Consider the following 17,864-nt stretch of genomic DNA (forward strand, 5'->3'; position numbering starts at 1 on the left):
GCTAGGCCTAAAAGCATCAGAAGTAAATCAACAGAACTAGGTCCAATTTCTTCAAATTGTAATTTACATATAGCTGTTCTGTTTGCCTAGCTTGTTGGAACAAAACTCAATAACGATAATCCCTCTAGAGGTTGTGTTAATTCACATAGTTAAATGGGATGAGAGTAAATGCTTATTGGAAGTATATGGGGCTGACTCAGTATTTCTAAAATAGAAACTATTCTGCATAAAATGATAGTATAAAGATTCAGCATTGTATTCTCAATAACAATGTTCAGAGGAAAAAAGCTAATTTATAACGACTCACAAAATAAGACTAGACACTACTAACATAATCAAAATGAATCTCAATTATACACATAAAACTCCAACACAATACGTACAATACCATTCACGGTAACTACATATATAAACAGAATGGCCACTTTAAACATTATTATAATACAGACACTTTAATATTCTGGATAATAAATAGAGCAGCAGAGGATAAAGATTTTCTCCCTCTCTCTACCTGCAGCTTTGTTGCTGGATTGAAATGAAGTTCTCAAATTATATTGATTTTCTTTTCTCACAAAAATCAGACTGCAGATAATAAGGCAGCATACTCTTTTCACCTTCACATGGAAGGCTATACCAATCATATAATCCATGATTTGTCTAATTTATCCAACCAGACTTTGCATTCAAATCTCAATTATGTGTCTTCCAACCAGTCAAAAAAACAAATGAGCAACTTCAGATTAAAAAAAAAGAAAAAGAAAAAAAAATGAGAGAGGGAAAAAGAGCTCTAGCTGCATAATCAAAAAGTGGCAATGTCAGCTGGCTCAGTTTTCATTAAATAATTAACTAGATATTTTTATTTTTATCAGCCTCAATGTCTGATGTTGCAACGCAAGTTACTCAGTTTACTGAATCATCTAAATCCTGAATAGTTCCAATATTTCTATTTTAATGATTATACAACAATACATTTTCACCACTACACAAGGCAGGTGAGCAAATTCCATTTATGATAATGGATAGTGTATTCCTTAACTTTAAAGTCATTATATAGCTTTAATTTTCCCAAGAGAAACAGGATCAATAAAATTGTAAACATGCTAGCTATTGGGCAAATGTATCATAAAACTCTTGGTGCTGTCAGTCACGGACCAACCAACCAATGTCAGCTGTGCTTCAGAACCCTGACTGCAGGAACCAACAGGTTAATTTGTCCCAACACCTGGAGAGTGTTTGCATTGATTAATGGAACTTGGTCCTCTTTATTACAAAAGAGAATGAGCAATGCCAGTGAATAGCATCAAGCTAAGATCTACTAAGTATTTCACACATTTTTTTATCTACATTTCTTGTAAGAGAACATAATAAGCCACTTATTTATATGGAAGTAAGTGCTACTTAAGGTGTCCTTGGGCATTTAAATATACAGCACCAGTGTTGTCCAAGCTTAAGAACTGCTCTCCTTTTGTGGGTCTTGATATGTCAGGTGCAAGGGTCATGGTCTAGAGCAGGTGGCCCCTAGAGGGACAGAAATGATCCCAGTGACAGGACTGTTGAGTAAGTGCATATAACTAAAACTATGGTTGACACTGGCCATGCTCTACTGTAGGGAAGCCTGCAGTAGTGTTGCATCCCATCATCTTCACTGAGTATCAATATGGGCCCTGGGCAGAGGAGGGCTAATAGGGAAATTGGGGGAGGGGAATTAGGAAATGCCCTTTGCCAGCAACACTTTCCTAACTCTTCTTTGATAGCACTGCCAAGTGTTTTTAAGAGTTTATTCAGCCATATGTATCTACAGTTGCTCTTTCTAATTATACACTTTTTTACTGACCACAGAAGTCATTTTGAGATTTTTCACATTGGTCACTAGAGTGTACCATTAGTTCCCTGGTTCAGAGAATGTACCTATGTATATTTCAGACAGTCAGAACATCTTAGCTGTAAAATAGTTTTTCAACAGTATTACTTATTAATTCATACAGCACCTTTCACCAGGAACCTTCTTTTCAGTTATATATAGGGATCACTTTAACCCACCATTGAAATGTAGCCAGCTCTGGAGAGATACACAGCAGTCAAAACAGTGTTAGCAATGCCAAACTCTTCAATGCCAGAAATTTAGATATGCAGTGTAGTCGTAGCTGTGTCAGTAGCTGTGACAGTACCAGGATATTAGAGAGACAAGGTAGGTGAGGTAGTATCTTTTATTGGACCAACTTCTGTTGGTGAGAGACACATTTGGATAGACAAAAGTAATTAACCAAATTAAAACATGGCCAGGTGAGATGCCACCACTCTTACAAAAAAGCTGTTAAACTACAAATGCAATCAGGACTAGGGCCGGTGCACCCACTAGGCAAACTAGGCGCTTGCCTAGGGCGCCAAAAAGCGCCCTGGCTCGGTAGGGAGGAGTCGCCTTCCGGAGGCACCGGAGAGCCAGAGCGTTGGCTTGCGGGGGTGGCGAGCCCCAGCCATGGAGGAGCCGGCGCGACGCAGGGGGGCAGCAGCCCTGCAAAGGCAGCGGCGCCGCTAGCAGGGAGCAGCTGCACTCCCCGCCCCCCCTGCCGAGGCTGCGGTCCGCCCTCCCCCCGCCCCCCCCCCAGGGCTCCTGCAGGCTGCAGCAGATGCATGCAGGCAGCGGCCCTCGTGCGCCCCCCAGCTACCCCCTCGCTGCGCTTGGGCTCTGTGGCTCCCGGCGGCGGCTCACACTCCCGGGAGCCGCAGAACCTGAGCACGGTGAGGGGGGAGCTGGGGGACGGACGGGGGCCACCACCCGCATGCGTCCAGTGCAGGAGTCCCCCGGGGGGGGGGGGGGCGCGGGCCCGCCCCGGGGGGGGCCCCCCCCGGGCCCCCCCCCCCCATGCTCGGGTTCTGCGGCTCCCGGGCGTGTGAGCCGCCGCTGCCCCTCCCGAAGAAGGCTCAGGGCCCCGTGTTCCGGTGGCGGCTCACACGCCCTGGAGCCACAGTGCCCAAGGAAGGCGAGGGGGGAGCCAGGGGGTGCATGGGGGCCAGCACCCGCATGCAGCCGCTGCAGTCTGCAGGAACCCCCTGGGGGGAGGGGGGGCGCGCCGGGCCGCAGCCTGGGCAGGCACGGCTGCTCCCTGCTAGCGGCACCGACACCTTTGCAGGGCTGCTGCCCCTCTGCGCCACGCCAGCTCCTCCATGGCTGGGGCTCGCCGCTGCCACAAGCGGGACGCTCTGGCTCTCCGGTGCCTCCAGAAGGGGGCTCCTCCCTGTCGAGCTGCTGCAGCGTCCCAAGCCTGGCAAAGCCAGTGAGTGGACTCAGGGCAGGGAGGGCTCGCGGGGGGGAGGGGGGGGGGTCTGTGCACCCTCCAGGGGAGTTCAGGGGGCAGGGAGGGGGAAACCTGGTCTGGGGAGCAGCCCCTGGGCACAGCTGGCCCCTGGGGTCTATAAAGGCTCATTGGGATTTGCCCCTCAATGAACCAGTGTGCAAGGGAGGGGGAAGAGGCGCAAGATGGAAGTTTCGCCTAGGGCGTAAAATATCCTTGCACCGGTCCTGATCAGGACCTTGTTTTTTCTCTCACTCAAAAGATGGCAACTCCAACAACATTATGCCTGATAAACTGATACCCCATTATGGGGTTAACTGTGATTCAGATCAAGATGTATTTAGCTGTGACACTCTGAGTAAGTTTCCCAGATGTGAAGAACAGATCTGTGTAAGCTTCTCTTGCTCACCAACAGAAGCTGGTCCAATAAAATATACTACCTCACCCACGTTGTCTCTCTAATACATATATGAGGACTTTTGAGTGCTTGATGATACAATTTCTGTTCAAATAGAGCTTATGCTTTCTTTTTTATTACAAGGAGTACTATTTACTCTGATTAGCACCTCTCCTTAGGCATACTTCTGTCCAAGAACTAATTTCACAATGGAATTAAAAACAAAAATAGTCCCCCACAGAAACTATTAATTTAAAATAGATTATATTTGTTTTGCTTAACGATGAGAATGAAAATACACCTCTTTTAGCATTTTATTTTTTGACTTATAAAGGCAAGAAAGTAAAGGAGGAGCTGCTGGATGTACTACAGGGGCTCTGAATCTATACTGGGGGGGAAGGGTCCTATTTGTAATTGAAGCTTTGCCTTATTTTACATAGAACAAATTCTACAAAATCATCGTTTCTCTGGTTTATCCCCAACACTCAAGATTAACTAAAAGAAAACAATGCAAAGCAGCTCCTATCTGAAATATTCTTGATATCCCTCTTTGGCAAGAGCATATTAAAAATCACCCCATGACAACTAGTTCATGAGTGAAACATAACCCTAAAAAACTCATATCACAAACATACTGAATTACTATATTTGCGTAATGTGAGGGTATCATCAATCATACTTTAACAGAGTTTGGAAAGTTTTTACTATGAACTCTCACTTTCTCTTTCTGTGACACTTTTCTTCATTTCTAAAGATAAATCCTGGCAGATTTGGAACCTACCCATTACATGATCCCATTTCCCTTTGGCACTCTCAGTTCCTCTCTTGTTCGCAGAACTTGGGTTCTTCTTGCATTTCTTAGAGCATCCCTCCCCTTTTCCCTGTAATTCCAAAATACATACAGAGTAGCTCCTCAGGTTAGGTGTTTGGCCAAACTGACAGAGGTGAGAGGCCTGTGCCAGTTCCTTTCCTTTTCTCAACTGTTTTTTCACAACTGACATGCTCCATTAAAGGACCCTCTTTACTTTAAAAGGGATATCACTTCAGAAAGTATTGTCCTGTTGTTTTGATCAACTGGACTCCAGAGAAGACTATTATTCCAAGAGTGGCCACATATCCTCTGCCATGATCCTCCATGTCCTAAAGCAATGCTGTATTTCCCCTGGTGTGTCCATATCTTTGTAGCACTAGTGCAGGTTCTCAGAGTTCATTTTCTTGCATATCCTATCTACTGAGAGAGTGGCTGTGCATGCTTTGGAGATTTTTTTGTTTTTGTTTTTTAGATATCCATTACCCTATTCATTTATTATATTCTAATGTTTACTTCTGTCCCCTTAATCAGACCAGGCTACTTCTCCACCAGCATAGTTGGAAAGTTGTGTGTAATCTTTCTCTAACTCATGGGTTCCCAGGGCTCCTTGCAGAATGAATTCTTCTTTGGGTCTCCTCCTAGTCAATTCCTTCTTGTTACAGAACTTGATGACAGACAGTGAGCTCTCTCTGTTCGGATCTATTCTCTCTCTCTCTCTCACACCATGAGCACTCATGCCAGATGTACTGTATATCAGATCTATGCTCAGGCTCTGTGGAGGGCAGGCTCCCTGGACCCCCTCCCTCACGGGTCTCACTGTCCGTCGTTTATCCCCCAGTTTGCAGCCTTTGCAGAATCTCTCTGCGGGCTACCCACACAAGCCGGCGTTTGGCTCCTGTTCTTCCCTTCCCTTTGCAAGAGGGGAATGTCTGGCTGGAACAAGGACCAGCCTCTCAGGCAGCCCCTCGAGAATCAGTTCTAAGGGCTCAGTCTCACATAGTCTATTGCCCCTTCATGGGGATCACCTTTTACCCCTCTTCCTGGGGCCACATATTGCTATCGGTCAGGGCAGCTTCAGCAGCGGTGCATCTCACAGTTGTCCCCTCCTCAACTGGACTCCCTCTGTTGCCAGCACTCCCTGAGCGGCACAACCTTCTTACTGTTCGCTGCCCCTTCTGGTGGTAAGCTTCCCCCTTTTAAGTTCCTTCCCCTCCAGGCGAAGCAAGCTTTGCAGGTGTGTCTCGTTAGCATGGAACAGGCCCAGAGGAGCTTGTTAGCCTCTTTCATACCAGGATGAGAGAGTGTCCCTTCACAGGCTCCCATAAAGAAAGTCTTTTCTCACTGAAGATCTGCTTGCTCTTGTCTTTCTCATAGTGACTTTCTCTACTTAGCTGGAGGTAAACTAGGCTATCATTCAGACAGTTCACAAAAGCGTTCCAAGCTCAGGCTTCCTGATTCTTAACTACTACTTATAGTACAGGTCTGCCACTGGGATATATCCCAGTTAAATTTGGACAGACTTGTTGACTATGTCCCACGCTATATCCTTACAATTCCTGGAAGAGAAAATTAATCAACTCCAAAATATTTAGCAAAAGAAATAGCTAGAAAAATTTGCTTTATAACTATTAGCCAGTATTACCACCCAAAAATGTTTGTCATAGAAAAATAAATCCAACTGTTAGCACGAGAAAATATTCATCTCTCTCTCCCATCTGTCAAAACTTAATTTTTCCAAGGCACATGGAAAGCAGAGAACATCTGCAAGAAACATTCTTTTAAACAGAGGTATGTAATATTACATCCGGGAAGCCTCCTTGTAAAGTGATTACATGTGGGAATTCCACTTTCACTAAAGGAACACTGAAGAGATTGTTTTGGGGAAGCTATTGCTGCTGTTTTCCTCTTCCATCACACCCTCCAGACAAAGGCTTGGAAAGATTTCCCTCAGCCTAACTCAGCTTCTATCCAAGTGCCTTCTAACTACATTACGTTGGTAAAGAGTTTATATTGTAAATCAACTAAAGCCAGTTTTGACATTTTGTAAGCTACAATAGTGGTCTCACAGCAAATGGATGAGAAGCAAATCATACATGATAATTCACTGACTATTTGACTGAGGTGAAGGATTGAAGTCAGGTCTTCTGATAAATATTTGAATCTTACCTTGCACTTTATCTGAACATAGCTCTCTGGCCTTGTCTCTCATCATTTTTGGAATTAACACATCTTTTTCTACATGTCTCAGCTCAGGTTCCTCTGCAAGAGAGCAAAAACATTGCTATGTTTCAAGGAAAGCCAAATTTCTATTTGCAGAAACAACGTAACACTGTTTATAGATGACACACTAAATCTGGCACAAACAATCAAAAGAATAGTGAGGTAGGAGAAGCACATGAAGATATTAAAATCAAGAGGCAAGCAAGTCTGATTATCACAAAAGATACAAAGTTATATCAGATAGAAATATGAATATTATCTGAACTTTTTTTGTTTTGGTATTATTTACTGTACATAAGGAACCAGAAACAACTGCTGGTAAGGCTGGTGTCTATTTCTCATTAGCTAGCTTGTCAATATGGTCTGGAGATAAACTGCATAGTAGTTCAGAAAAAAGTTAGTAAATTGAAACAGACCATTATTTTCTACATTTACTTCCATACTTCATCATTGTATATATTCTGTGGATTTTTCACTCAGGGTCATTGAGAGTGGAGAAATGTAACATACAGTAAATTGAAGCACAGTTTAAAGTTGTGTGTGTTTACTCTTCTAATGATATTAGTTTTCTAAAAAGATAGCTTAACCTAAAATCTCCTTTTTTGGATTAATTTAATCAACAGGAATAAATACGAATGACCGGAACTCAATGTTTAAAATACTGTCCCAATTCTCATTTGACTGTCTTTGATGATGAAATTCAGATCTCCAAGTAAAAATAGCATTTCGGACCGTGACTAATTCAACATACACCATTTAGTAATACTATACTCCTTTTCATCCCCAAATTGAAAAAGACATTAGCACTCATCTAACAAGCAGAGATACACTTTTCAATCTTTGAGTGACTAAGTGAAAGAGATTTGTCAAGAAAAGCCTACTGTCCACCATGGTTCTACAGACCATCATAGTCTGTCTCCTTAAATGCACAGTTCTCAGTCTGCATAGATTATTTTTCAGAACACCAGAACAGTAAAACTCACATTACACTGTTATACTTCCCAGATGTGCTCATACTCCAAGTGAGTGTATCTGATTTAGAATATATAAGTGAAAAAGAAGTGAAATAATGAGGTATTCAAGAATAGGCATCCTTGATCAAATATTATATTATACAGATTTTCAAATATCAACTAATTTACTTCTCAGACAGAATCCTTGGTTACTTTGTAGATTAAAGGGCAATACAGAGATCAACATTTGTCAAAAGCTCCCCTCTCATTCCTATCTCACCATCTCTTGAAGTTTGCTAACACCATGCGGTTACAGAGTACTGAATCTGTGATATTACTGTGGGAATCTGGCAATGAAACAGAGGATTATAATATAGCAATATACAGAATCAAAGATAAAGACAGTTATCCTTTTGCTCACAAAGCACTCTTACCTTGGAGTTCTAGGGCAGGCATAAAAACAACCCCCAAAACAACCTTCTACAGAGGTGAAGAGGGAAGTGAAAACCCCTTATTTTGATTTGAGTTTATGTTCTAGTTTTCATGACAAAGATCACCATTACAGCTAATATTTTAGCTAAATCAATATTCTCAATTTTAACTTTGTTTCATATACCAGCATTATTATTCTATATAGAGACTATTTATAATGTTACTCAGTACAAAAGTGATATTTAGGCACCATGAGAAATCATATTGGTCTTGTCTACATGGGAAGTTATTCTGGAATACCTATTGTTGATTAACTACTCCACTTTGGAAGTAGATTAAGCTAATTCAGTATAAGGCACTCTTATTCTGGAATAGGAGCATCCACTCATGGAATTAATCATGAATAGTTAATTTGCTATTAATTCACATGTCATATTATTCCAATTAACTTTCATGTGTAGACAAGGCTCAATCAATCAAAATCTATCAATGTAACATTTGGCTGCTGGATAAAGTGTACATGAAGCAACACAGCCCTTTTCAGCATCTTTTTCAAAAAAATATTAGCAAGTCAGTTAGTGCTGAGAATGGTACTAACTCTGATTTGATAGTGTTTAACACTCGCTTTGTACAGTTGTAAATAACTATACAAATGCAAAGCAATGGAGAATCAAGGCCCAGTGTCTCAAATTTGAGTAAAATCTGTAACTTCAAGCACTATGGGAAAACTTCCACAGACATCAATAGCTCCAAGATTTCACCCTAGGAGAACAAGTATTCCCTCTCAGCTTTCTAAGTCTTTTCTCTCTCTCCCTGTCCCTCCCCTTTAAAAAACCCAAACAAATAAAAAACTCCCTTTTTTCTATAGGCCATAGGAAAGCTAAATGGTCTAATTATGATTCCCCAAATTAAATTAAACACAGCAGCAAACATGGAGGAGATAATGACCACTAAAATTCTTGTTACGTACTACATTCAAACTCTATAACTTTAATACAGTGACCACAATTATACAGTGTATGCTGCATATGAATAAAAAGAGGAAAAGGAAAATGCTAAAATCATTATCACGTGAGATCAAAGAATCACTAAAAAACTATAGATTCAACCTTTAAATAGAACTACAGTAAACACACAAACACACACACACACACACACACACACACACAGACTTGAGTTATTAAGCCAAAGACATAGGACAAACCAATAAACATAGCTGCTGTATATTAACTGACTACGAAATGTACCAACTAAATGACGGATATGTTAGTGTTATTCGCCCTCCTTTTCAGGACATGATCCCTACATAACAGTCCTTCGTTCTGTTAGGGTTTGTCTCTTCTCGATCACACAACTTGTTCTCTTGGTGTCATTAATTTAAAAGTCAACCTGACGTTAAACTGCAGTTTCCATATTTTTAAGTTCCATGAACATTGCACAAAGACAGTTAAATCACTTGTCTGTGCTCTCTCCAATAAAAGCCTAAGGCCTTATCTACACACAATTTGAGCACTCATTTAAATAAATCTGTAGACCAGGCAGTCCCCTAGGCTACATCTACACCACAGCCGGGATCAACACTCCGAGATCGATCCACCGGTGGTCGATTTAGTGGGTCAAGTGAAGACCCGCCAAATCAATAGCAGATCGCTCTCCAGTCGACCCCTGTACTCTACCCCTCGACGAGAAGAGCAGAGTGGATAAAAATCAATGATTAAAAAAAAATTTTTTTTTATTTTAAATCGGATTTTTTTAATAAAAAATGCTTTTTGAGGAAAAAACCCATCTGAAGATAGTTTTAAGTAAGATACATTATAGCTCAAAGATATCTCATCATGGAATAGGGATTATAAATTCTAATTCTATAGTATGAGACAATATATTCATGTAATGTTTAAAAAAGTTTTGTAAATGAGTTCCAATAGTTCATGGATTAGGGACCCAATCTTATGGGGTTCGAGGGGCTTCTGTATAGATTATTTAGGTTAATCTTTCTATCTACCCAATGGGACTCAGTGCTCAGTCTGGAAGATACCATCAGAGATGCTTCGTTTTGCAGTTCTCAAACTATGGATTTGTGTCTCCAGAGATATTATGCTTGTTAATAGCAAAAATGTTTTTAAATACATACATACAATAAAATATAGAGGTGAGAAATAACAGACCTCAACCCTATTGTCCCTCTGCAAATTTGTGTACACAGAGTCAATCCCTTACCTCTCTCTAAAAGTGTAAAGTTTCAAAAAGTTCAATGAATAGAAGATTGTTGAGGGCTGAATAGATCTGGACTAGGAGAAGAAGTGTGGAGATCAATGTGAGAAGGGAGGGACAGGCAGCAGAAATAAAAGTGAAACTGTTTGAGCAGCATATTCCAGAAGTCTTGAGGTCTTTCCGGTTGTAGCCTTCATTGATTTGAGATCTACCATACCATTCTCTCATTAGAAGGGAAAACCTATAATGGCAGCAGGCCGTAAGAGAGACCCAGTTTGGGAATATTTTAATGAAGTTCCTCTACCTGTGTGTAAGACAGGCATGCGTGCAAAATGCACAGTGCAACAAAGAAATGCGAGGCCTGGTTGCCCGAATGAAACAGCATCATGAGAAGTGTTCCTTCTCAGGAGAAAGCTGCGCTGAAGATGATGAAAGGAACATGTCTGAACATGCAGGATCTTCAGGTTGGTAAACTTTTTTATTTCATACTTCTTTCTTAAGGACTGCCTGTCTTCCTTCTAGACTATTCTTGAATTCTCATGTTTGAGCAAAAAATATAGTTGTTACTCTATGGTACTATCATTTTAGATGCAGTTGTGATAAAAATAAATAGCTGAAATAGGCAGATCTTCCTCTTACAATTTCACCTTTAAAGTAGTACACTCAGTACACCTACTTTAAAGGTGAAATTGTAAGAGGAAGATCAATGAGTGCAAAGAATGCAATGAGTAATATTCAATGAGCAGTATGGTAATAATAATTAAATAACTGCATTGACTTATTTTGTTTAGGAGCATCCATCCTCAACATACAGGACTCTGAAGACTATCCACCTTCAAGATCACCATCATTTTCTATAGTTTCAGAGTTATCTGCCAATGATAGTGTTTCAGTCACATCATGTAAGTCACATAGCCACAGGATATCACCTGTAGCAAAAGGAGAAAAAAAATCTCCATCATCCAGAAACAACCGTAGAGCAGATTGTGATAAGAACCAGCCTCTTACAAAAAATGATGAAAAAATTGCCCAGTTTGTTTATGCAACAAACTCTCCTTTCCGTATGATTGAGAACCCACACTTCATTAACATGGTTCAGTCATTAAGATCAAGATACAGTTCATCCAACAGAGCAGATGTCGCAGGCAAACTGCTGGATAAAGTGTATGAAAGAGAAATGGAGCAGTGTGCAAAAGGTCTAGAGGGTGAAATTGTTAACCTGAGTCTTGCTGGGTGGAGCAATGTCCACAATGATCCTGTTGTGTGTGCTTGTGTGACAATAGAAGAACGGAATGTCTTCCTTACAGAAACAATTGATACATTAGGAAATGCACACACAGGAGAATACTTACAAGAAGTAGCAGTAAAAGCTATAACAAACTGTGAAAAAAAATTAAAATGTCTGACCAAGCTGCGTACTACAGACAATGCTGCAAATGTATCCAAGATGAGAAGAAATTATTTAGAAGAGAGTCCCAAGCTAATAACATATGGTTGCAGCGCTCATTTGATGCACCTCCTAGCCAAAGACTTCAGTGTTCCAGAAATAAAGGCTAATGTTGAAACTGCAAAATACTTCCATAACAACCACTTTGCAGCAGCTCCTCTGAAAATAGTGGGAGGAACCAAGTTAACTCTCCACAATGCAATGGAACTCAGTAGTGAACAGTTTTGAGCACTATATCAAGAACTGGCCTAATCTGATGACAGTTTGTGAACAAAATCGTGAAAAAATAGATGGCGCTGTCACAGCCAAAGTCCTCAACATTGGGCTTAAGAGAAATGTTGAACATGTGCTGAGTACCCTGAAGCCTATTTCTGTAGCCTTGAACAAAATGTAGGGAAATTGCTGTTTTATTGCTGATGCTGTTGAAATGTGGAAGGAACTGAGTGAGATCTTAAAAAGAGAAATACGCAATGATAGAGTTAAATTACAAGCATTAAAAAAACGAATGGGACAAGCACTATCTCCAGCTCATTTTCTTGCAAATATTCTCAATACTCGGTGTGACGTTGTGCAGTCTATATGGTTTTATAAAAACACGGTAATAAGTGAATATAACATAACTGGGATATGCTTCATGCAAAAGGTCTCTTGTAAGGTATTATTACAAAGCTTATAATCTACTGAGTTTGATCATCTGATTTGTATAAATGTACCACTCTTGTATCTAAAACTAGAAATATAAAATATAACTCTGAGGGCCTATTGTAATTATGTAAAGTGTGGGCCATTAATGATGGTTTGGAATCTTGATGACTCCCATTAACCAGGACCATTATCCGCAGATGGCTGTGTTTACCTGTGAGTCTTCCTGTATATGTGTGTGCTGGCAAGTGGGCAATTAAGTCTTGCAGTGACATGTGATCATGTCACCTGAACTGGAATCCATCTTTAATCTGGTGCTTTTCCAGTGAGGGGGGGTGGAAACCCAGAGGGACAAAGGGTTCCCGCCTTATCCAAAAGATATATAAAGGGGTGGAACAGAACAAAGGGGGGAGAGGAGCCATCATGAAGAATCCCCTAGCTATCACCTGAGCTGGAACAAGAGCTGTACCAGAGGAAAGAGCTGGAACAAGAGCTGTACCAGGCCTGGAAGGTGTCCAGTCTGAGAAAAAACTTACTGAAGCATCTCTGAAGCATCTGTATTCAGTTTGATTAGGCATAGATTTGCGCATTTTATTTTATTTTGCTTGGTGACTTACTTTGTTCTGTCTGTTACTACTTGGAACCACTTAAATCCTACTGTCTGTATTTAATAAAATCACTTTTTATTTAGTAATTTACTCAGAGTATGTATTAATACCTGGGGGAGCACACAACTGTGCATATCTCTCTATCAGAGTTATAGAGGGCGAACAATTTATGAGTTTGCCCGGCATAAGCTTTATGCAGGGTAAAACGGATTTATTTGGGTTTAGACCCCATTGGGAGTTGGGCATCTGAGTGCTAAAGACAAGCACACTTCTGTGAGCTGTTTTCAGGTAAACTTGCAGCTTTGGGACAAGTGATTCAGACCCTGGGTCTGTGTTGGAGCAGACGGGAGTGTCTGGCTCAGCAAGACAGGATGCTGGAGTCCTGAGCTGGCAGGGAAAACAGAAGCAGGGGTAGTCTTTGCACATCGGGTGGCAGCTCCCAAGGGGGTTTCTGTGATCCAACCCATCACACTCGGTACCAGGATCAAACCTTAATTGCTGAAGAAGAGGAGTTGGCTATGACATGGACATCCAGCAATCATCCCTCCATAATGCTAACTATAATAAACTTCAGAGCTAATGGTGAACCATTCAAGAAATAGGTTTGCTGATGATGTTTTAAAGGAAGTCACACCAATGAACTGGTGGAAGTCACTTAAGCACTTAGATTCAGAGACTGTTGAAGTGATAATCTCACTTTTAACAGCAGTAGCTTCTTCTGCCGGTGTAGAAAGAATAATTTCTTCCTTTGGACTAATTCATTCCAAATTGAGAAATCGTTTGGGACCTGAAAAAGCAGGAAAGCTTGTTTTTCTTTTCCAGATTATGAACAAACAGGAAAATGAAGGTGAAGATGACTGAGTTAGCTGCAGAAGCCAATATTTTACATTTCTCACGTTGACCTGGCTGAACAGTCAATTTAATTTTTGTTTTTTTTAAAAAACTATTTCATTTAACTATTTTAGTTAAAAACAATTCTAACAAAAACAAACCTGATTTTAGAAAACTTGAATGTTTAACTAAATTCAAAAATTCATATGCTTATTTTGTTAAAATATTATATGTTTACTGTTAAAGAAAAACGTCCAGAATAAATAACGTTGTTTTAGTTAAATACAACAATTTAAATGTCTGTCTGGTGATGTTCTCCTCCTAATACAGCATGGCAAGAAAATCCTCCAAATATTAATGATTAACCTGTTGAATTGGAGATCGTTCACCTCCCAATGACTTCATAAATATCTGCTTCAATTACCTTTGGTAAATGAAATAACCAATCATTCATTTTCTGATATAGCTGTAAAACTAATCTGAAAAGTTTTCAAAATAAATCACTTTAAAAATGTATAGTGTGTACTTTCTAAAAATGAAACCTACATCTAGCTCTGAGTTGTGAAGAATATGTATTAAGGTTATAACAACCAACAAGAATGCACTTTTATGTAGAAATCCATTATTAAATCGAGTCTTCCTGACTATTGATTTAAATCATGATTTAAATCAATTTGACTTAAATCAAATCCACCCCAGAGAAGAGTAAAATAAGTCGACGGGAGAGTTTCTCCTGTCGACCCCCTGTGGTGTAGACCCCGCGGTAACTCGACCTAAAGTACATAGACTCCAGCTATGTTATTCACATAGCTGGAGTTGCGTACCGTAGGTCGACTTACCGCGGTAGTGTAGACATAGCCTTAGATCTGGAGACTCTTAACCCATAATTAGAGGGTCTGCACCAAGGGGTTGCATTGATTTACCTAAACTAGTTTCTAAACCAATTTAGTTTTGGTGCTCAAATTGCATGTATACCAAGGATGGCCTAAGTTAGGGTACGACTATACTTACCTCCGGGTCCGGCGGTAAGCAATCGATCTTCTGGGATCGATTTATCGCGTCTTGTCTAGACGCAATAAATTGATCCCGGAAGTGCTCGCCGTCGACGCCGGTACTCCTGCTCCGCGAGAGGAGTATGCGGAGTCGACGGGGGAGCCTGCCTGCCGCGTCTGGACCCGCGGTAAGTTCGAACTAAGGTACTTCAACTTCAGCTACGTTATTAACGTAGCTGAAGTTGCGTATCTTAGTTCGAAGTGGGGGGTTAGTGTGGACCAGGCCTTAGAGTATAAAGGTAGAAAAGGTGGCAGTTTAAAGTATCTGAGAGAACACACCTAATTCATATTTTGTGACAGGGTCTAAGAGAAAAGATTGTCATAACTATTACACTTGAAAAACTGTTTTTACTCAAAAGAATAATTTGTCCATGTTACTCCAATCTTACTCACATTATGCCATAATACTTACCTCTTTGTTCTATTAGAAAATGAAGTTGTTTTCTTTGAACAGGAAATGAAAGTTGTGACAACACTGATCAACAAGTCCTTCTCAGTAAATTGACATGTGCACAATTTTGACTATCTCCCCAGCTGTATCCCTTGTCACTCTGTATTGGAATTTTAAGGTTACGTGACTCTAGTAAATAGACAGGGCTATATCCGCAAAAGGACCTACATGCGTAATTACCACTTTAGGCACTTAAATCCAACACTGAGATCCTCAAACCTCCACTCATCTGCCACCTAACCACAGAAGTGCCTAAAGTCCTGAGGTGTCCAAATTTCCACTGTTAAAAGTCCCCTAAGTGCCTATGCTTCTGACAGTGGGCATGGACACAGCTGCCTATCTCATTCCTAAGCCCCAGCAGCATCTTCAAACCAGGCATTCAGTAACTTTGCAAATGTCATGCAGCAAGTCAGTGGCAGAGCTAGACATACAACACAGACCTCTGTCTCCAGTTCTACTCCATTATACAGTACACCCTCCAACACAGTAAACCTATTGGGGCAGATCTTAAGCTGGTATATCAACTATATATATAAATCAACTATAATAATTTACACCAGTTGAGGATCTGCCCCAATGTGTGATACAGTATGCACTTCTAGAGAAGTTAGTGACCAAAAGACAATACTAACCACTTTAGTATCAAGTAAGATAGCAGTTAAGAAAATAAAAATCAGTTGAACAATGCTTAGAAAAAATATTCACTTGATATATAATGTAAATAGTTTTTCCACTTCGAGTCTGACAAATACAATAAAAAGATAACTTGTGACCAAGATCACAATCTACTACACAGAATAGCCAGCAATAACTACAGTGAGCTTTACCATCAAAAAGGTTATGCCCTGAGATCCCTTCATTTCCACTCCTTTCACCTCTTCCCCCACACTGTAGCCTCTCTCTCTCTCTAAGCCTTGTTTACTCAGAAGACAATTAACATCCAGAAAGTCAGTAACAACTGCTGCCATGTATGAAATGCAGGACTTCATAAGGGGATACCTGAAAGTAGAGTCACAACCCATGCTGTTAAGTCCGCAGTGCCTTTTGCCATTTCCAACAGTATTACACCTTCCCAAAGAAAACGCTCACTATTCTGCGAGTTTACTGTTCAGCACTGAGAGCCAGACACCACTTTTTATTCTAACAAGTTCATTACAGAACAGTCCATTCATAACTATGTTATGACAACATATTATTGTTTTGCATTACGTTTCCTTTGCAAAGGGACATGGGAAACCCCACAATAGTGTAAATGAAACAAACTGCAGCAATCTAACCATACGTACTCAGAAATTAAGAAAACTAATACCAGAGCTTAAAAACAGGTGAGTGGCACCGTTCCCCTGAGGGAAACGGTGTTGGCTCCTTTCAACAGAGTAACCAAGCACTACTACTTCACCTAGAGAGATGGTAAGAGAAAGAGAGAGGAGAGAGCAAGGGCACAAAAGTAAAGAGGTAAACAAAAGAAGGGAGACAAAGAAAAATAAAGTGAATGTGTAGAGGGGAGAAAGGAGACACAGAAACTATAGCCTAGACTGGAAGAGAATACAATGTAAGGAATTAAAGGAAGGGATTCCCTTCCTTTAATTCTAGAGGGGAGGAAGCAGATATACTGCTGAATCAGGGCCTAACTTTATTCAGCAAAACACCTAAGCAGGCACATAACTTTCTTCACAAAAGAAAAGCCGTCGGTTTTGTCAAATCTCATTGCTTGAAACGGTTCTCTTGTCATATGCACAAGACAACATTTATAATAATCTTCTGTGGTTGATTAAAAGCCTCAGCTGCAAAAATTATTTATTGCCTTGGATGGCAAAGAGCCATGGCCATTTGGTTTAACGGTTTTCATTATTTTTATGAAGGGGGGGGGGGAAGAGACAGGAAATAGATACATCAACAAGAACCAGAGTATCAGAACTAAATTCTAGAGAAGAATAGAAACCACATGGAATTCACAAAACATGGAGTACTGGTAACATCTCCCACCCTCCCTCCTCACAGAAGCCAGGAAGCTACAAAGGAAAGAATACTGTAGAGGGGATCTTTGCAATAATTAGGAGGCTCTTGAGGGGGGAAGAAGAGACAAAAAAAGCTTCTTTTTGCTTCTAGCAGCTGAAGTAAAGGGGACTGTCACATTTAGTAGACAACTACTATTAGCCAAAGGCTGTTATGACAATGAAGACCCTATAAGAACAGCATCCTAATAAACGTCAATACCCTCCCCCATTTCATGGCTGCTGTGGTTGCATTGGAGCAACTCACCAGGGTGTGGTCCCTGGACCTTGCTGATGGCCTCCCAACCTACCACTGCCTTTCTTATCAACCTCCAGCTGGCAGGGTTTTGGGGGTGAAAGAAAAGGTGTGTCATTGGAAATACATCCTGTTAATTGTTGTCTTCTTCCTGTTTAGTTAAAACTGGCTTCATGGGCTTCTGTTTAAGTAACCTCACATCTTTCTTTCCTTTGCTCCTATAAAGGACAAATGAGAAGAAAATATTGATCCGTCTATGCAAGTCG

At 40.7% G+C, this 17,864-nt stretch overlaps 1 protein-coding gene across 1 annotated transcript in view; it reads right to left on the bottom strand.

Moving 5' to 3' along the window:
* The window catches only part of CMC1 (C-X9-C motif containing 1), a 66,447-nt gene that overhangs the window by 37,774 nt on the left and 10,809 nt on the right, over positions 1–17,864 (bottom strand). Inside the window, exon 2 of the mRNA XM_024202706.2 lies at positions 6,668–6,760. Within this exon, the coding sequence (XP_024058474.1) occupies positions 6,668–6,760 (93 nt within the window). The remainder of the gene's footprint in view (positions 1–6,667; positions 6,761–17,864) is intronic.

The sequence above is a fragment of the Terrapene carolina genome, unplaced genomic scaffold (assembly GCF_002925995.2).
Source record: "Terrapene carolina triunguis isolate 2854851 unplaced genomic scaffold, T_m_triunguis-2.0 Scaffold84, whole genome shotgun sequence".
NCBI lineage: Eukaryota > Metazoa > Chordata > Testudines > Emydidae > Terrapene > Terrapene triunguis.